We start from the raw sequence: 21,355 nt of genomic DNA on the forward strand, positions 1-21,355 counted from the left end.
AACCAGCTGACTATAGTCGGTTACGCAAACGCTCCTGTTTCGGTTTTGTTGGCCTCTACAGTTTTAGCACACCACTGAAATCTAAACAAATGTCATATTACCAAAACCGTTTTCAATATAGGTAGTGTGTTCAACTGTTGATTTAGTTGTATGCCAAATATATTCCATTAAGATAACATATGATTAATTTTGTGAGGAAGTTGAAATATATATATATTTTTTTTTATCTTTCTATAGCATATATTTGATGATTTCTAGGATCCGTATAAACGTTTCTGGTGCGGGTTAGATCCGCAAGCTTTTTAAGACGGGTCAACATATAGTTTGAGCCGAAAAACCTTTGGGATGAGAGATTTGGTGAGGACACGTGTACACCAATGGATTCTTTTATTAGAAAGTATAGATTATTATAACGACGAAATTGGGACAAAGGAAACGAATTGAAAAATTATGGATTTGGAAAGAAAAAAGAAGTAAATTTTTGAGTTTTAAGTTGAAACTTTTTGTTTTCGGGTAGTTAAAGTGTCCCAATGCGGGAGTGGTATATACTTTCAGCTAAACCACCTAAAAGGGTTAAAATGGAAGGATAAAGCCACATGACAAAATCAGACAAATCGATGGGGTGATTAAAGCTCGTGTTTTTTTATTTGTTGAAGGGTTATTGGATTTTATCACCCTCAACTATGGGCTTTTGATCGTCTCTTCACGGTTAATTTCGAGGAGTGTACGATTCTTTAAAACATATGATAAAATTATTTAAAACATATATTTGCTTCTAAATCAACTACCCCACAATAATATTCAAAGGGTGTAAACTAAAGAAAATCAAAAGATGCATTTTCAAAATATTTAGAGAAACAAACTTTCGCGCCAAAAGCAGTTGTGCAACAATGGCGGACTTACGGAGATCCACCGTCTTCTTCACGGAGCAACACCTCTCGTACGCCGATATTCTTCCGCCTCTCGAGGTACTCAACTGTTCTTCCAATTCAATGAAATTTCGCTTATTTTTTTCAATTATGTTTCGAATCGTATGATCGATCAGGTTCGATCTAGAATCGAAGTAGCGGTCCTTAATTTCCTCAAGGTTTTGAATTCTTCAACTCCAGCGATCTCGATCTTACCTATGGTTTGTGTTCTTCACCTTTTGAATTTGATTTTGACTTTTGATGCTGATTTGTTTCGTGATTTTTTGAGATTTAGTATGATTGTTTTGTATCATGATCTGGAGATTTCAGTTACGAATAAGCTACAGTTCGTGTGAATTTAACGTAGAATCAGTTATAGTTTGAATAAACTTTCTGTCGGATTAGGTTGAAACGTTACAAATTGATTTGTTTCATGATTTTCAGAAATTTAGTATGATTGTTCATATCATGATCTGGAGATTTCAGTTACGAATAAGCTATAGTTCATGTGAATTTAACATAAAACCATTTATAGTTTGAATAAAACTTCTGGCCGATTGGTGGAGTTAGTTTAGTATATGATTATCAATTAGAATTTGAGAACGGAATTCTGACAATTAGTTTGATTCATTGATGTTATTTTCATAAGGTTTATGTATATTGAGTAGGAATGAAACTGTTTGTAGATTGTGGATTCGGTTTCTACTGCAACCGAGACAAAAGTAATGTGAAATTATGAATCAGGACACAAATTGGCAATGTTTTTTTTGAGAAAACTAGTGTAGATGATTGATTGCGGCTGTCAATGAAACAGATCTACCGTTTGAATTTAAATATTGACATTTGATGCTGATTTGTGTCTATATATTCTGAAAATTAGTATAATGTTTTATATCATGCTCCTGAAATTTCAGTTACTAATAAGCTACAGTTCGTGTGAGTTTAACATAGAATCGTGTATAGTTTGGATAAAATTTCTGTCCGGTTAGGTTGAAATGTTACAATTGAAATGAATTTTGCTATATGATCACCACTTGGAATTTGAGAACAAATTTTCTGGCAAATTGGTTTGCGATTCGGTGCTCTTATCATCACGAGGTTTATGTGTATTAAGTAGCAATGCACCTATTTTTTGATTGTGTGAATTCGCTTTCTACTGCAATTTAGACAAACTAAGATGAATCAGGACTGCTTGCATGTTACAATTTAGCAATGTTTGTTCACAAACTAGTGTTGATGATCGATTGTTGATGTGAATGAAACAGATCAACCGTAAGAAAAGTAATAGCAGAGTGAATCATGGACTGTTAACTGAAGATTCATGGATTTTTCTGTCACGTTCATTCTGCACAAGATCTTTGATGAGAGAGAACACTACTAAATCCTTCATGAGAGGTATATTTGAAGTCTCCATCAGCATATAGATCAACGCAAACACTCGAAAAGTTTGCTTACTAGTTACTATCTATGTTTATGTGAATTAGTGTGGAAGATGATGGAGATGTGCTACGAGATTTTAGTTAAGGAAAAGAGGGTAACCCAGAGAGAATTGTTTTACAAGTTGCTTTGTGTGTCACCAGATTATTTCCCTTCTCAAGTACAGGTCAATCAAACAATCCAAGGTCAAACCCTTCTTCTTCTTCTTTCTATGTCACATGATATTAGGGCTGGAAACTTGTAACACGACATAATTAGACACGAAGTTAAATGAGTTAATGTTTAGGGTAACGAGGTTAGGTCATTAACTCATTGACACATTAATGACACGATTAAAGCATGTCTAAACGGGTTCAACTCTTTTATCATACATAACACGTTTAACTTAACGTGTTAAATAGGTTAATGGATCAACATTGCACATTTATGGCCCGTGTATCGAACCAACATTGTTTTCCAAATAATTTTTTAGTGGGTTGCAATTTTTGGTAACTTTTATTTTTTCATGTCATTTGTGTCTTAATACATCTTAACCTTGTTTAGTAAAATCGTGTCAATAATCGTGTTGAACGTGTTGTGCCACTCGTGTTACTTAACTACTTTAATTTAATCATGGTAAATGTGTCATGTCATTTGTGTTACAGGACCGGTTACATTAATGGTTTTAAACATGTTGTGTCATGTAAGACGCGTGATAAACATGTTAAACATGTCCTGTTCAGATTCACTAGTGTTTAGATGCTTAGAGACCATATGTTTACTTTTTCTGATCACCTGATTACATAAAATGCAAACTAGACGTTGTAGCATTGCTTCGATGCAGCCGCTTTAGCCTTGGAGTCATGGCATCTAGTAGAGGAGCCGTTGCTGGCCGTTTATTGTTGCAGGTACAAAATTAGACGGTTTAAAACTTTAAATAAGAATTTTATTGTTAACAAGAACAAATTCGGATACTTAGGAACCTGACCAAGAGATTGTTGACTGCACCACATGTGGGTCTTCCGGTTATGCTATTTCTGGTGACCTGAACTTGTTAGAAAAACTGACAATGAAGACAGATGCCCGTTATATCTTTGTTATCGAGAAGGTATATGTTTATATGAATCTTTATTTTTTGATATTGTAAAAGAATTACTGACGTGTGTCATGTTTAGCATGCGATATTTCAGCGATTGGCTGAGGATCGCGTGTTCAATCAAATTCCATGTATTCTCATCACTGCTAAAGGATACCCTGATCTTGCTACAAGGTAGAATTTACTTGCAAGTGTTCAACCAGTAGAATAATAGCTTCTGTTTAGGCCTGTAAATGAATCACACGAACACGAACATATAATCGAACACATTTTTTTGTTCAGGTTTGTTTATTAAGAAAATGGGCATGTTTGTTTATGTTCGTTCGTTTAAAATCTAAAAGAACGGTTCACGAACGTAAACGAACATAGAGAAACAAACTTAAACGATCATAATTTAACAAACAATAAACAACACAAGAAGAAACATAAATGAACACAATTTACAAAACATAAACGGACATAAAGTAATTTTTTATATAAATTAGTGATCAATTACGATAAATTCTATTGAAAAACTCATTTTTTACAAAACATAAACGGACATATTTATATAAGAAGATAGAAAGTTTCTTTTATACTTAATATTTATATAAATATAGCTATTTATGTATTTAAATTGAAATGAAGATAAACAAATTTAAATAAACCAACACAAATGAACAAACATAAACGGACGTTCATGTACATAACTGAATGAAGAAAACATGTGTTCATGTTCATTCGTTTAATTAAATGAACAAAAATTGTGTTCATGTTCGTTCAAACAAACTTCCTGCCGAACAAGTTTACGAACAGTTCATGAACGTTCGGTTCGTTTACAGGCCTACTTCTGTTAACTCAAGTTGTTGGTTATTCATATAGGTTTCTTCTTCATCGTATGAGTCGAACATTTCCTGATATTAAAATTTTAGGACTTGTTGACTGGTAAGTAACCAAGTACAGGAATTTCTGGTTGACTTTTGGGAACTTAGAAACATGATCTCACTTATTAAATGCCACGTGTATTTGTTTAATTGTTTATTGTATGCTATTCAGGAATCCAGCTGGATTGGCTATTCTCTGCACCTTCAAATATGGAAGCATTGGAATGGGACTAGAAGCATACAGATATGGTAATACTCCTGTTCCTTGTTTTCTGTTAGATATCTAGGCAGATTTAAGCTTCTAGTTACTCGAATTCGTCACCAGATAGCTGTGATATTTAGACATTTAGTAACATTTTTATGTGTAGGCATCGACACGTAATCAAGTAGGGGTGTTCATTGTCTGATTTGACCAAATTTTACGACAATTGTTAGCTAAAAAGCTAACTTAAGTTACGGAAAACAACAAACCGAAGAGGCATAGTTGAGTGGGTCTATCAAACCGTCCGATTTTAACGGTTTAAACTTTAAACTAATTCTTTCTTCGTTAGCTGGTATCAAAAATATAAAAAAAACTAGGTTCATGAAGATAAAGCATATGTGTAGCTACATACTTCAAAATGTCTAAAAAACAATAGAAACGACTAAACGACCAAACCATCAAGACATAACTGTATAAATATCGAACCAGCCGACTTGTTTAGGTTTGGATAGTTATAAAACCCAATTATCTATCATCTACGAGATTATAAATAATATAATAATAGGACCAGGATCATTTTAGAACCATAAATATTTACAGAACTCGCAGAACTCATAATAAACAATCTTTATATTTATATATTTTAATGTTTAGGATAATTTTATCATTTATTATGTGTATTTTTACAATTACATACATGTTAAGAGTAATTTTATCATTTTTATATGTAATTTTATAATTACACATATGTAAACTAGTTTTTTTACATATATGTAATTAGTTATGACACATATATATAATTTTGGCAATTAAACATATATAAACTACTTTAACATGAATGTAATTAAAGAAATACATATAATAGATGATAAAAAGATCCTAAATACAAAAACTTATATATAAAATGATTGTTTATTAGGAGTTCTGAAAGTTCTGTAGTTATTTAGAGTTCTGAAATGAACTATCCAAATATGACTAAATGTAAATTCAGCAAAGATCATTAAATTTAGTTCTCCACTTAGTCCATTATATAGCTAACCTGATAACCAAAAAAATCATTTATTTAATTAATCAGCTTGCAATATCAAGTGGTTGGGGTTAAGGAAAGATGATTTGGCTGCAATACCAGAAGAATCTTTCATTCCACTGAAGCCAAAAGATCTGCAAATTGCCAAAAGCTTGACTTCTTCTGAAATATTGCAGGTAAGCTTCTAAAACCCAGCATAAGATAGCATCGCCATGAATTTTATTAATTAAAAAAAAAGAGTTGAAGTCTGAGTAGAAAATCAATTTGATAGGATAACTATAAAGAAGAGTTGGCAGTAATGGTTCAGAGTGGCAAGAAAGCAGAAATTGAAGCTCTATACTTCCATGGGTATGATTTCTTAGGGAAATACTTGGCAAATAAAATCGTGCAAGTCGATTATATTTAGTACCAACTACAAGTCGCTCTCCAACGGACTTAACTAGTGTACTTGAGCTATGTAGTTAATATCGCCAATATATCACAGATATATCGGTCCCTTGGTGAGATATGGATACAAAATACCGGTACTGATATTATCGCCGATATCAGACCGATATATCACTGATTTTCCCGACATTAGTACCTTTCTTCTTAGTTCTATTATCCGTCTTTCTTCTTATTGCTAATATTAGTGTTTAAGTCTTAATCAGTTCCTACTTGCTACAGTTGTTAGTGTTTTACAAGTTGCAAAAAATTAGTTTGTTAATAGTAGAAAAGTATACTGAATTGTTAGTGTTATATTGCTATATATATAAATTCAAAATGATATTAAAATTACCGATATCTCACCGTATTACCGATATCTCAAATATCGGGCCTTGACCGATATCCGCCTTTTTTCGACATTACTAGAGGGTAATTTTGCACATCTCTATACTTCCCGAAAGCCGAATGTTATCTAGCAACACAAAATATGAAATAAAAGATCTTTATCGTAGTAAACGTTTAAAAACCAGGTAGAAGAAAAGTCGCACTAAGTCACTAACATGGCCTTTAAATACAACCCTCATAAAATTGGTTAAAAACCTTAAAAAGTAATAATCAGTTGTTTTTATCATACTATCAAATACATATAACAATATAATCTGGCATTGAAGCAGACTTTCCCCTCGACGTGCAGCAAAAATGTGTCCTCATTTTGAAGAGAGACAGACTTTCTTTCTGTCTACAGTAAACGTTCCACTGCCTTCAAGCTGCAGTCACAAAATCAATAGTATCAAAATGGAGCTAATGTGAAGCAAAAGTACTAATTTCATCACATTAATAACGTTCATCGGTTAGCTAGCTACCAATATCATATTCTAATCATAATTTAACAGGCAACCAAAGTTTATGTCTTGAGTAATAGAGTTTGTAGAGTAAAATGCCATTGTCGTCCCTGTGGTTTAGCCTGTTTTGCGAATTTCGTACAAAGGTTTGTGTTTTCGCATCTGAAGCCATAACGTTTGGAATCTTGCCTTTTTCATCCGGCTCGTTACCTTTTGGATCCAAATAACAAAAAAGACGAAAATACCCCTGCCCTTAAGGGAGAAAAAATGGATGGAGTTAACGAGCCGGATGAAAAAGGCAAGATTCCAAACTTTTTGGATCCAAATAAGAAAAAACAAACCTTTGTATGAAATCATAGTTGTTAATAGCGGCTATAGCGACCGCTATAGCGCGCTTTGTAGCGAATCGACCAGTTCAGAAACTCATTTTTTGCACCCCCCCCCCCCCGGCGCGCGGGTAGGACTTGTGGTAAAACATGTCATAAAGCTACAATGGAGTAGTAAAGACTTTACCTTATAAACAACCACTAACTTTGTTCACACACCAATGTGGGACAAAGTATTTACCACCTTTTGAGACTTTCATTCACACACCCAACATATAAGTCCTAAACTTTTGCTACTAACTATTAGTTTTTGTTAAATATACATGTAAAATAGCATATATACAAGGGTATTTTGATGTAATATACATATAAAAATTTTCAAGAATCTTTTTCTAGTGTAATCGCTATTTATAAAATAGCCGTCCCGTCGCTATTTGTCGCTATTCACTATCGACAACTATGTATGAAATTGGCATTTTACAAAGTAATATAACATAAAATAAAACAAAAAAGCCTTATGGCAATCTATGACAATAGGGAGGGGTACTCGTGGGCTCTAGATCAGACCGGACCATACCGAAACCGACAAATAAATAAAAAGTCAGCTCGTAACCCGGACCGCTTTGTTGCATACAATCTTCAGTTAATTAACGGGTTCGAAATGTTTTTTGAAGATTCACTAGTCACTACAATTTTTTAGAAGACTCGCTAGTTAGAATTCAAAACTGTAAAAAAAAAAGACGGGATAAATGCATACGGCCTTACCTTCTTTTTCAAGAATGCAAGAGCATCCTTTTTTGAAGAGAAGTCAGAGAGAATAGAACAATGTTCGTCGACGAGAACTTTGAGTTGTTTAAGTTTTAACGACTTCTCAGGTACCTGCAACGATAATTTAATAATCAGCACAAACGAGAACATCGCAAGAACCTTTTAAAATTAATTATTCAATTAATATCACATACTTGACAAAGAAGCTTTTTGCACAACTTCTTTAGCTTCGGTCTTGACTCCAAGTTCTTTTGTGAGTCTTGGATGTCATCAAATTTTCGTTTTGGTGAAGGATGACATTCTTCAGCCTCGGATTCATCTCCCTCATCATCACTAAAAGATGTTCTTTTCCCTTGGAACCGCACACCTGCTACTTTTCTTGGTTGGTCCTTGATCCCAAGTCCCTGTTTTCCAGAAGTTGCCTTGTCCTGCAAGAAACGCCATTATCAAACAGTAAAAAATCCACTTTTTTGATACAAAACTAGGGCTACAAACGAACCAAACGTGTTCGTGACCCGTTCGTTTGTGTTCGTTCGTTTATTAAACAACCGAACACGAACAAGAAATTTCGTACATGTATAAAAAGAACAAACATGAACAGAGGCCGCGTGCGTTCATTTATGTTCGTGAACGTTCGGTAACGTGTCCGTTTATGTTCGATTGTTCATTAGTATATTTAGTTTTTATATTTTATTTAAATACTTCAAAATTCCGACAAATAAAATATTTAATAAGTGTCGGTGTATTATAGATATAATGTTCATGAACGTTTGTTTGTGTACATTTGTTTCCATTTGTGAACATCAACGGAGCCTAAAATTAACAAACCAAACGAACACGAATACGAACATAAAATCTTTGTTCGGTAAGTGTTGATGAACAGTTCACGAACACGTACATTTCTTAACAAACGAACACGAACAAGCTTGTTCGTGTTCGTTCGGTTCGTTTGCAACCCTATAGTCCTATACAAGACCAAACAAGAACGAGAAAAACGGGAAAGGCAAATAAAGACAGTAATATATAAGATACATACTTGCACAAGTTTGTAAAGATTCTCTTGATCCTCCTCGTAAAACGCAGTCCTCTTATTACAATTTTGATCATCTTCAGTTAGGCTAGTCTTCTTTCTCCTGGATTGAGCACCAAGAAAACCTCCGGAAACAAATCCGTATTTATAGCCCCACCAATCCGGAGAAAGACCTGGTCCATATTTAGCTGTTACAATGTTCTTTATAGCATAATTTCATTTTTTTTCTTATCTCTTTACCGTTAGTAATTATCTAAAAGTGGTGATAAAAAACAGAGCAACTTGTGAGCTACTCGAGATCGGCTCGCTAAAAACGCGAATCGAGTTGACTTTAAACGAGCTTGAGCTTCATATATCAAGCTTGAATAAGGCGCTGTGTGCATATAATGTATATATGTGTGGGCTCTTAGGGGGGCAAAAGTGAAATTGCACTAATTTTAACGTTATTTTACTAATTTCGTGAAAATAATGTTAAAAGCGGCGAACGGTTAATCATGCATCATGTAGTGGCGTTGATAGCCGAAAGACAAAAGGGTACACACACTAATCGGTCTTTGTCCCGATTGATGAGTGTTATGTGCCTTACGTCCAAGGCTTGATGCAAAACTACTATCGAGCCGGGGGTCTCACTGGAAGCAGCCTCTCTATTCCAACGGGGTAGAGGTAAAGCTGTCTACATCTTACCCTCCTTAGACCCTACCTTAGCTTTGCTATTGGTGGGATTTCCTGAGTATGATGATGATGATGATGATGAATATACATATAAAATCATAATGAAAACTACTGTATATATATAATTATGATAAAAGAGAAGTAAATAATATGAATTATGTATACAAAATAAAATTAGAAATCTATATAACAATAAATAAATATATGTAACGATCCGAGCTCAAGCTTAAAAATGTACTCACGAGTTGAGTAAGCTCGTTTACATCCTTAGTGATAACACCGATTTTGGTCCACGGTATTTCTCACGTGTTTATGATATATTGGGGAAGGAACATTGATAAAAATTATATGCATCTTACCTTTCAAACTAACAGTGTTGCTTTCTGCCTCTACCATATCCAAATCTCCATCCTGATAAGAGAAAGGCTCGGGCTCAGGTTCTGTATTATCCTCAACTTTTTTGACCTGAAAAGAAGTCGATACACGAAAACATAATCATGAGACAAATCCGTATATAAAGATTGAAAAAAAAAATGTAGAATTTAGAAAAACAACATTTGCAGAGAACGTACAAGGATTCCTTCAAGATCCTTAGCTGAATAAGAACGAACATGCTTCCCTTTCTCTCTTCTCTTGTATCTAGTAACACATGAATATACGTCTGATGAAATTACTAACTAAAATTATATAAACTATTAATTACTATTTATATAAATATATATATTTATATGTAACTAGTACAAACCTTCCTTGGGGTCGGGTAGCCTTGACGGTTGTTTTACCATCTTTTTTTGGAGAATCGGTCTCTAGGTCATCGTCATCTTGTTCAATGACTGTTGTTGCTTGCTGTTAAAGATCGGGATTTTGTTAAAAGCAATGGGATTAAAAAACAAACATAAGTAAAAACCTAAGTCACTTACCACTTTCAGTTTTTTAAGTATACCATCGAACTGTGTTGTATCAAATGCCCATGCATTCGGCTTGTCCAAACCGATACCTGCATTTTAAAATTTAAATAAAGATCAAACTGGGTACTATAGTTTGCCGTCAAGTACAATCAATGCTTAAGTAGGAGAAATATCGGTGACCTTAAGAAGTATCCACTCGGGCAATTAAAAACAAACTCTAAGCTATCAATGGGCAAAACAGAATATATCTTTTGGTATGAGGGGTCAAATGTTACAATTTACAAATGGTCTCAGAGCCACTCATGTACTACTTAAAATGATAAGACAAATCTAACCAACAATGGTGGATCCCTAAGTGAGTGAGTGAGTGTGCGATCTATACAGTCAATGGCGTGCTATAGCACTGCTATAGCGCTTAGCGGATATACGATCTCATACCGGTTCAAATAGCGGTCCCCTATAGCGGTTCCGCTATTAGCGGTGCTAAAGGCCGCTATTCTGAAACCCGTACAGCGGTCGTAGTACTGCTTTTAACGTTTTATTTATTTCATCCCAAAAGCCCAAATTAATCAACTTTTTGTTTGAAATATACCGAAAACTAAAGGGCGAAACCTAAATTAAACCTAAATTGAGGCCTAAAGTCTTCATTTGCCGGACGCGGGTTCTTCATCAGTCAACAAAATTAAGCGTAAATCTAGAAATCGCTGGACTTCCACTTCTTAAATCCTAATTCGCTGGTGGTTCCTAATTCGTTGGTGGTTCCTACTAATATTTTGCATGATGTTACTATGAAGTTTGATATTACTATAAATATTTTCAAATATATATTTATGTAGAGGCCGGTTATTGTACAAAATGCCTTAAAGTATGAAGCGTACGAGATTCAGTATCAACGTGCGAAAAAAACTTTATAACATGCGAGTTTGGTTTTTTGAACCAACATGCGATTTTTTTCTAATTAACAGGCAAAATTGTTTTTTTTTATAAACATGCGATTTGTTTTTTTTCTTTTGAACATGCGATCTTCAAATTTTTACAACATGCGACCTTTGTTATAACATGCAAATTTGTCATTGCGTACGTTTCGTAGGTTAAGACAAAACGTACGATACACTTTTTCTATTTATGTATATGTATATATATAAATACATAAATTATGCATGATATAAAAGTTACTGTTATACCACCGCTATAACCTATATATCATATAGCGGACCTTGACCGCTATATGATTTTGGACTGCTATAACTGCATAGTGTGCGATATATACGACAAATCAAACACCCTTCGTCTATAAAGATACCGAATTGTGAAGAATGTCTACCCTCAAATACATTCAACACATTTAAGTGTTTCCCACTAACCTCCTTTCAACAAACTAACTGACTAATCACACTTTGCCTTAAGATCAAATTACTAATAATTCTATTAGCCTAAAACATAAAACAATCATTTAACAATAAAACATAGATTAATTAGAAATTAATAATCTTACCAACAGTGTCTTGTTTGTTGGAAACCCTAACATGACCTTTAATCCCTTGTTTCTCCTTCCCAAGCCCTTCACCTTCTTCCCATCCCTACAACACAACCCATCAATCAAACAAAATCTTATAATCAACATTAAAGTTTCCAGATCAAATAAGGGTTAAGATGAAAGCAAATAATGAACATAAAACTAACCATTTGTTTCATGAGGCGGAAAGCGGCGGACTTTCGGGCCACGCCGACATAACAGAGAGGAGCTTCCGGAGCTGCCATGGTTGCTCCGCCGTCAACTGGTTGCTCGAGGAGGACGACGGCGGCGGCGGCAAGCAGAAAGGGTTTTAGATGTGGGTATTCTTCCTGTTTAAAAATGGGTGTGAAAATATTGGAGTTTGATACGACGTCGTTGCCCTTCTCCAAAACTTAAAAAGAAGAGTTAACTGCCATTTTCGTCCCTGTGGTTTTGGTCACTTTGGCCATTTCAGTCCATTTTTCAAAAATGCGTCATTTTCCTCCCTGACGTTCTGGAAAGGTGCCATTTCAGTCCAAAAAACATAACCCAGTTAAGTCGGTTTGTTAATAAGGGCTGATTGTGTGAATTTGTAACATAAAGGACCATTTAAGTAAAATGTATAAATATTAATATAATTATAAAATATATAATATATATATATATATATGTATACATTGGGGAGGGATGTATAGAAAACCCACTTTAATTTAGAAAACCCGGGAAACTCAAAGCTCCCGATGTTTTTTTTTTCTTGAAAAAATTTACACATGTTATATACATGTTTTTAAGGGTTTTGGGCAAAAAAAATCAAAAAGCGCCGAGTAGATATTTTAAAAAAAAATAAACAAGTTTTGGTGTAACACATGTTACATTCATCTAACATATTTGTAACATGTGTTACACCAAAACTTGTTTATTTTTTTTTTAAATATCTACTCGGCGCTTTTTTGATTTTTTTTGCCCAAAACCCTTAAAAACATGTATGTAACAATGTGTAAATTTTTTCAAGAAAAAAAACATCGGGAGCTTTGAGTTTCCCGGGTTTTCTAAATTAAAGTGGGTTTTCTATAGATACTTACATTGTATACATTATATATATACATATATATATATATATGTATACTCACCATCATCATCGCGATCTTCATCATCATCATCAGACCTTCATCACCACTGCTGCCGCCTGCAACTCACCGGAAAAACGGCACCCCCACCGTCGTCGGTTCTCTCTCCCGCCTCCTTCTCTCCCCCTCTCTCTCTCTCGTCGTTATCTCTCTCCCTCTCTCCGACTTTCTCCCTCTCTCGTCTGATGACGATGATGACGTTGATGGTGGTGGTTCCGGCGGCGGCGGTGGTGACCACCGGAGCTCCGGTTCCGGTTCACCCTCTCCCTCTCTCGTCTGATTTGTATATATATATGTATACATTATATAAATATATATATTATATTTTATAATTATATTAATATTTATACATTTTACTTAAATGGTCCTTTATGTTACAAATTTACACAATCAGTCCTTATTAACAAACCGACTTAACTGGGTTATGATTTTTGGACTGAAATGGCACCTTTCCAGAACGTCGGGGAGGAAAATGGCGCATTTTTGAAAAATGGACTGAAATGGCCAAAGTGACCAAACCACAGGGACGAAAATGGCAGTTAACTCTAAAAAGAAAGGGTTTTTGCTTTCCTCCTCCCCGTTTAATGGGTGTTTGGACATTAGCGTTATTCGGTTTTTTTAAACGATTCTAATTAAAAATGTAAAATGTGTCCAACCGAACCAATTTACTAAGAGGTTTTGTTCAGTTATCCGAATAAACAAGATATGTGGAACCGATAACCAATCTAGAAACTAAATTCACAATTTGAATACGGTTAGGAACCGAATTGAAAACCGAATTCACAATTCGGCTTGATTTTTACGGTTACGGGTGCAGTTTGGTTTTAACTTGATATGCATATAGCTTGGTTTTTGAGTTTTTTTGGTTTTCAGGCACACCCCTAGTATTAGGGTGGATTAATAATGTTGCTACAACAAATATAAGACCAATAATAGTGGTTAAACTGGTTAGGCAAAAGGGTTCAAGAGTCCTAATTAGCTTAGCACAGGTCGCGGGGTCCCCCCACGTATGCATTACATAGGGTCGGATCACTTACTATTGATTGCTTTGAATTCTGGATTGAAGGGAATTCAACCCAGAATGTTTGCATGAATGTGATAGTGTTGGAGTGAGTGAAGAATAGAACAAGTAGAGTACAAGTTCTAGAGGAAGAGAGTAAGATTTCTGGAATGTTTAGCTGAATGAACAAGTGTTCTCATTTATAGAGAAGGAATCAACCATATAAAGAAACCTTTGACTAGTGATTCGAGATTACAGTGAGAGGGTTGCCCTTTTTGGTAGGTTGAAGGCTTCGGACCTGCGGTTAAAAGAGTGTCACTTACCACATGCTCTTTTGCGGCTGAGTGGGAGAAGTCACACGTAAAGTGTGATGGGACGTGACACTGTTTCATGCTTTTTGCTGTTCACTACAGCTGGTCGTCTTCCGAACCATTTTACCTTTCAACCCTTTAAGCTATATTGCACTTATAGTCACTTTATTAAGTTTGAGCTACCCACGTCATCAAATAAATACTAACACATGTATATCTATTAATTAATAGAATAACTTTATAAAAAGGTAATAAACGTAAAATATGGATGAAATTACGTTAGTGAATGGCGTAAGTCGAACTCGCGGAAAGTTTGTGCAAAAAAACCGAATTAACCGAATCATAACCGAATTAACCGACAAAACCGAACCGAAAAAATCGAACCAAATAAAAAACCGGTGGATCGGTTAATGGTTTTTTTTTGAAAACCGAAAGTAGTGGGTCGGTTATGGTTATCATTTTTTCCATACCCACCATAACCAAACCGAACCGACATCTAATAAATCTTTGTAGGATTTAGGATTTTTCACCATATTTTTAATATATGATGTTTTTGACTGAAGATTTTTAGTACTGATGGGGTTTTCATATCATTTTGTGGTTTTGGTTGAATGTTTATTTGAATTTATGGAATGTATCATATCACTTTATTTGAATATTCGATAATAATTGGTATTAATATTATAGATTATATATATTTTTTAATACTATCTAATGTACTAATATATACAAATATGCAATAACAATGTATTCCATGTTAAAAAAAATTGAGCTATTTTTAGCTAAGCTAAATACAAGGTTAACCATCCATAACCGACCCGCTATAACCATAAAAAACGAATAACCATAAACACCATAACCGATCAGTTATGATTATGGTTATCCAATAACCAACATCGCGGTTGGTTTTTGGTCAAAACCGACCCAAATCGACCTATGCACACCCCTAATTTGAAATATACTAGGGCACCTCCAAAGTTAAGTTAGTAAAATCTCTGACTTGACTTGCTAAGGTTTGGAATTCAAAAATACTTTTTGTTTGAATTAAACATTAGGGTGTAAGGAGTGGTTAAACACTTAAGAGTGGCAAACTAAAAAATCAATCAAAGAGAGTGTGCCATGTCAAAGCGGTAAATTATGCTCAAAAGTGTTGGCAATGGTCAGACACTTGGTGAAGTGGTAAACTATTAAAAAAAAAAAAAGAAAAACGTGTGATTTGTTGAGATTGGAATGGACCCCACGCCACATTACCCTCTCTCTCTCACACTACCCTGTCTCTCATGATTCCTGCATCGGCATGCCTTCACCGCTTGATCAAAGAAACCGAATCGGCAAAGGGTCGACGGCGCTGTTTGCCGCGCGGCAAAGTCCTTTGCCAAACCCACATCGGACACCCTTAACTAAATTAACCATAATATAGACATTATATTATATATTATATATATTAATAGAAAGTCACCATGAATGGTGTTTTAAAATTATTCCAATATTGTTTGCTTTTATAATTAATTATTTTATTAATATATTTTTAATTGATTTTGTATATTTATTTTTCTTTTATAACTAGATATGATATTTTATATAGCTTTGAGTATTTTGTTGTGACGTGTCTAAATTTTTTTATGTATTGATACATTTTTTTTTTCTCGAAACTGAGTTGTGAGTGGTAAAGTTTAAGTAATCGAATCACAAACATACATGTTATCAAACCTAACTCACATTGAGTTTTCTATATATAAATTGACATTATTTTTTTTCATTATATGAATAATACAATGCAATACTTTATAAAGTTCTGAACATATGTGACATGTTTATTTTCGACTTCGTTCCGCTAAAAGTTTTGTTCAAAATCAAACGAATTAATATAATTGATTTTTATTTGTTCTTTACCGTGATCAACCGAACAAATACCATGCAAAACTTGGATAGTGGCATATAGCTTAAGTAATGGAAGCACAAACATACAATTTATCAAACCTAACTCATATTTAGTTTTTTATATATAAATTGACATTAGTTTTTTCATTATCCTAATAATACAATAATAATACAATGTAATACTTTATAAAGTTCTGAACATATTCGACATGTTTATTTTTGTCTTCGTTCCGCTAAAAGTTTTGTTCAAAATAAAACGAAACAATATAATTGATTTTTATTTGTTCTTTACCTTGATCAACCGAACAATTACCATGCGAAACTTGGAGAGTGGTATATAGTATCTTTTTTATATTATAAACTATAGCGAATATGAATACCATACGGGTACCTTGACGAACCGAACTTATACCATTTGTTCTTTACCATGACGAATTGAATTGATACCGTGCGAACAACTTCGATGGTAGTATGGAGTTTTTTTAATTATCATAAACTATAGTGAGTATTGGTACCACGTCAATTCCAATCGAACATCAGTACCGGTATCGGTGTCATCGGAATTAAAACTGATATTCATTTCGGAAGACATTGCACATATTCGTTTTTATGGTTTTCGATTTATGTAAAATATGTGTCGATTTCCTTTTGGGCATATAACGAGTTTATTTTTGGATTTTTCCTTTCAATTGTTATAACGAGTGTCAGTATCGTACATATATGTTGTTCAAACGGTTTCAATTCGGTTTAGTACGATAGCAACAACCGCCGCGAAGCGCGAGAGAACCTCCCTAGTTAAGTTAAAATCTACTCTCTAAAACTAGACTAAACTACTGACCGGCAAGTGAACCGATCGACTCTAGAATAGCTAAATAAGTTCGGATATTGAACCCATGAGACTCTATTAATCACATTAACTAGACTCACTAGACTTACCTACTAACACAATTAAATTGTTTTTATATTTTGAGGGAGGTTTTCTAATAACCTAAATTGCAATTAATTAAAGACTAACTAATTAACCGAACTGAGACGCAAACTGGGATTTTGGATTTTATTTAGATGATGATAAAGATACTACCCAGGCTAGAATCCTACACATTATTGTCTATCTTTCTATTGGACTTGAACTGTTGTGAAACCGGGATCTTAAAGTACGAAATATCTTAATTTTTTTAATATCGCTATCCGAACCTAAATTCGAATTTTCGGATAGTTCAAATTCGGATATTAGATAATTCATATCAGATTTTCGGATTCAAATACAACTTAAGACAATTTGTAGCGTTTTGAAAGTGTGAGATAGAAACTTTGGGGTCATGGGTCATAAGATTTTTTTTATGTTGGGTGTTTCGATATATAAGTTCATAGTGGTAAGTAATGTTTTCCTCGACTAGTCTTGAGCTCAACTCATGGATCATTTGCAGAACTGATGGTTCATGGTGCTAATCACCCACCCTAGGATCATTTTCTTCACTCCAAAGCATGTAAGTGTTGTAATTCATACTATGAGTTACCCTAAAAAAATATCCATGTATTATTCTTTAGGAGCAAAATTTTAGTTTATTTATTCAACAAAATAATTTATATGCCATCTCCTCATACGTGTTAATTACACACACTATTTTAACCCGTATTCATTTTTCCAAGTTTCTAATGAAAACAAAAATTCTTTTAGAAATCCACATTATAATCCTACTATTTTTACTATATTTAAACTAAACATGGTGCCCATGTAATATAAATTTACTAACTTTTTTTGTTTTCGGATATTGGAAAATCCGATTATCCGAACTTTTTAGAAATCCGCATCTGAATCCGAAACCAAAATTCTGGATTATCCGATTTTCGAATATTCCGGGTTCGGGGTTCGGTTCTGGATACGGATTTGTTTGAATACCCCTATACAAAATGTGTATACTAAAACCATAAGTTATTTTTTTAAATGTATAATGATGATTACATTTACTTTTAATAGAAAGAATATTTATTCCAAAAAGATAAATTGTAATAAGACCGGGTGGTGCGGTATAAAGCCCCTAGCCATAACACATCAACGCCAGCTGAACATGGAGCTCCATTTGTTAACTGACTTACAGTGGGACAAAACTTCATAAAACCCCTATCATCATTAATCAATCTTTAATTTTATATTAAATTTATTTTAATATTGTTTTTTTTTATTTTTTAAAAAAAAAGAAAATTAAAATTAAATATCATAACTTAAAAAAGAAACAATTAAGACATAAAATTACCATTAAACTATAATAAAAAAGAAATTACAAACCATAAATAAAAAAAAGGTACTAAAAAACCAATAAAATACAACTCCTAGCTAGTCCGTGTTTAAATATTTAGCTTAGATATTGTTTCTAAGTTTCGAAGATTGCCTGGTCCACTGGCGAGCAATGCGAAAAGTCTTCCTTAAGAAGCTTTAATTTTTATTTTATTTTTTTGCATTTGTTTTTCCTTAAGATTTTGGTTCTCTTATAATTCCTTGAGCGTGATTAAACGGGAGATTTGTAATTCCAACATGTCCAATCTTGATGAACCCAATGGATGTGGTTGGACCCCAGGGATTTGTTAAGGAAGTTAACCAGGTGCCCTTCCTACAACAACTTTGCTTCTATCTCTCCCTTGCGTGGTCATCTCGTGGTTCTTCGAAAACAAAGTCTTCATTGTCGTCGTTTAGGTTTAAATACGAACGGGTGTCCAACACACCTTTAGATGCGGGTGTGGTAGAGTTTTACTTGGAACGTTTAGACAATCGGACTGATGATCGGCCGGTAGTATTTGAGTTATGTTTTATTATGATTGTACCTTGTTATTTTGGTTAAGGAGACTCTTTCACCAAAATGCCCAAAGTTCAGCTAAATCAATTTTGATTAACGGAGCCAGAAACATACCTTGAAGGCAATCGAAGAACACAAAAGCAAAGATCAAAAGTGGTGTCGTCGGTTATTGCAACCAGAAATGTACCTTGAAGACAATCTGATGGCGCCGATCGTTGGAAGAAGAAGATTAGGGTTTGGAAGATAACAAACCTTAAATCCCAAAAACGATCGATTGCTTGAATTTGATTAGCATATGCGATAGAATGAAGTGATGGTGGAAACTTTAAATGAGATCTAAGGTTAGGCTTCAAGTCGTGATAACAAAAGATAGCGTATGGACTTTTGTGTGAAAACGGGTTATAACGTTTTATATACTTTGACCCGAATTGTTGAATACGGGTCTGCACGACCCAATTGCAAAGAGAAGCAACATTTTGAGTGGGAAAACACAAACAATGATGTCATGTGTTACATAGGGTATTGTTTTATTAGGTAGTATAGATTAAAATTTTCCATTTATAAGAACAAATAGTATGGTTTATAAACCCATAGAAACCATCCTAATATTATTATGGTTCTTGTTTCATTCTTAAACACTTAAAGATGGTTTATAAACCCATAGAAACCATCCTAATATTATTATGGTTCTTGTTTCATTCTTAAACACTTAAAGATATTACATGTAATCCGTTTTTTTTAACTTAAGGAGGCTTATTAAGAAAAACATGTATGCATTAGTTAGTGTTTGCCATGGTTTATGTATGTATTAATAAAAATTTAATATTTCTCTATAAAATGAATGTTATTTATATCTTCATGACTTCATATGTTTGGCATGCCACTAAAGTTTACTTTTTCACTACTTTAACACCACTTAATCTAACAGATAGTAATAGGTCATTACCTTTCATGATGTTTACTGTAAAACCTTATATTTTTGTAGAGTTAGTATAACATATGCAATGTAACTTCCAAACTGATTTCTTTGGATTTCTTTACTACTGACGAGTATCGTTTCATTGTTGAACTCTTGAACTCTAGACCTCTGATCATACATAGGCACTAGACACAACCTAATTGTGTTAAATTAGTAGTCAATAATCAGTGAAACATTTACAGATAATTCTTTGTTCCCAAAGTATTACAGTTGCCATAAGCAATTATTAAGAAAAAAATCACTTTGAACCACCTTTAAAAAAACAATATAAACCAATTCAGATCGAAAACCCTATATCTACACTTAAAAGCCTAAAATATTTCGATGACCAGACTCTTAATTTGACTAAAAAAAAAGACAGGTACCGAACAAAGCTTTACAGTATGGGATTAAAAAATGAAAACCTTCACTTGAAATTATATCACCTCCCAAAAATCATTACAAATCAAATCATATTGAAAATCCTATATCTATAATTAAAAGCCTAAAATATTTCGGCCACCAGATTTAATTCAACAAAAAAAAAATAATAATACTAAATCGGACAATTGCCAATGATCTCTAGATTAAGTGGTGGAAGACTGAAATGCAGGTTCAACTCCCATTTGGTGCAGAGTGAGGCACAGACGGGCAATGATAGGAGACCCAGGGAAACTTATGTTTGATCCTTGAGCCAAACGGGTTTTACGGTAATTTCACTGTCGTGCCTACGGGTGAGTGGGTACTGGGTTTTCTCCGGAATTGGTGGTGGAATCGGGTTACCCTCGGAGTACTCCGTTTGGTCCAGTGAGTGCCTACTCGGATTAATTCTATTGACCGTTAAAAAAAAAAAGGAATCGGGCGATCCTACTTGATAAAGAAACATAAAAAAAAAGTTACAACTCCAATAAAAGAATCCCGAATACGTTGCCACTACCATAATTCCTCATGGTTTCAGAGTTTCCTTCTTTTATGCCCCTAATTACCATGCTCCTATCTGTTTCAATCCACCATTTGCCCATATTATATACGTCTTATATTTGCAAATTAACTTAAAAAAAAAAACCCATATGGCCATATGGATCTTTAATAATTTTTATTATAGATGAAATACTAATAAGAAAAAGCTGGACTGCTGGTGGCAACAGGTTCATGATCTTCCACTATAAATACCATTGTAAACCTCATTAGCTTCACATCTCAAAGCTATCTAATACTTCTCAATAGTTAAAACTAAGCTACTTTTCACTTCACTGCCCAATACCATCAAAATGGCTTTGAAAACAACTGCTTTTCTCCTCACTCTC

General features: G+C 34.0%; 2 protein-coding genes across 5 annotated transcripts; one reads left to right on the plus strand and one right to left on the minus strand.

Annotated features, from left to right (window-relative positions):
* Positions 1-798: 798 nt before the first annotated feature.
* On the plus strand, positions 799-6,128 carry LOC110922972 (meiotic recombination protein SPO11-2). Of its 4 annotated transcripts, none has more exons than XM_022167175.2 (11): positions 800-968; positions 1,046-1,129; positions 2,174-2,303; positions 2,393-2,530; positions 3,144-3,232; positions 3,304-3,432; positions 3,515-3,594; positions 4,282-4,344; positions 4,456-4,532; positions 5,561-5,688; positions 5,784-5,964. In XM_022167175.2, the coding sequence occupies exons 1-11, from the start codon at positions 891-893 to the stop codon at positions 5,916-5,918; spliced, it is 1,131 nt and encodes a 376-aa protein (XP_022022867.1). In that variant the 5' UTR covers positions 800-890; the 3' UTR covers positions 5,919-5,964. The 4 variants fall into 4 exon arrangements, with proteins under 4 accessions (XP_035842605.1, XP_022022867.1, XP_022022872.1 ...); XM_022167168.2 differs by having other exon boundaries at positions 803-968; positions 3,500-3,594; positions 5,784-6,128; XM_035986712.1 differs by lacking the exon at positions 4,282-4,344 and having other exon boundaries at positions 799-968; positions 5,784-5,985.
* Positions 6,129-6,426: 298 nt separating this feature from the next.
* Positions 6,427-12,379, minus strand: LOC110922987. Its single transcript, XM_022167187.2, has 10 exons — positions 12,168-12,379; positions 11,980-12,064; positions 10,497-10,573; positions 10,322-10,422; positions 10,149-10,215; positions 9,936-10,041; positions 8,911-9,077; positions 8,069-8,302; positions 7,872-7,985; positions 6,427-6,705 (listed from the first exon to the last, which is right to left on the minus strand). The coding sequence occupies exons 1-10, from the start codon at positions 12,243-12,245 to the stop codon at positions 6,646-6,648; spliced, it is 1,089 nt and encodes a 362-aa protein (XP_022022879.1). The 5' UTR covers positions 12,246-12,379; the 3' UTR covers positions 6,427-6,645.
* Between the last annotated feature and the right edge of the window lie 8,976 nt (positions 12,380-21,355).

The sequence above is a fragment of the Helianthus annuus genome, chromosome 2 (genome assembly GCF_002127325.2).
Source record: "Helianthus annuus cultivar XRQ/B chromosome 2, HanXRQr2.0-SUNRISE, whole genome shotgun sequence".
Classification (NCBI taxonomy): Eukaryota; Viridiplantae; Streptophyta; class Magnoliopsida; order Asterales; family Asteraceae; genus Helianthus; species Helianthus annuus.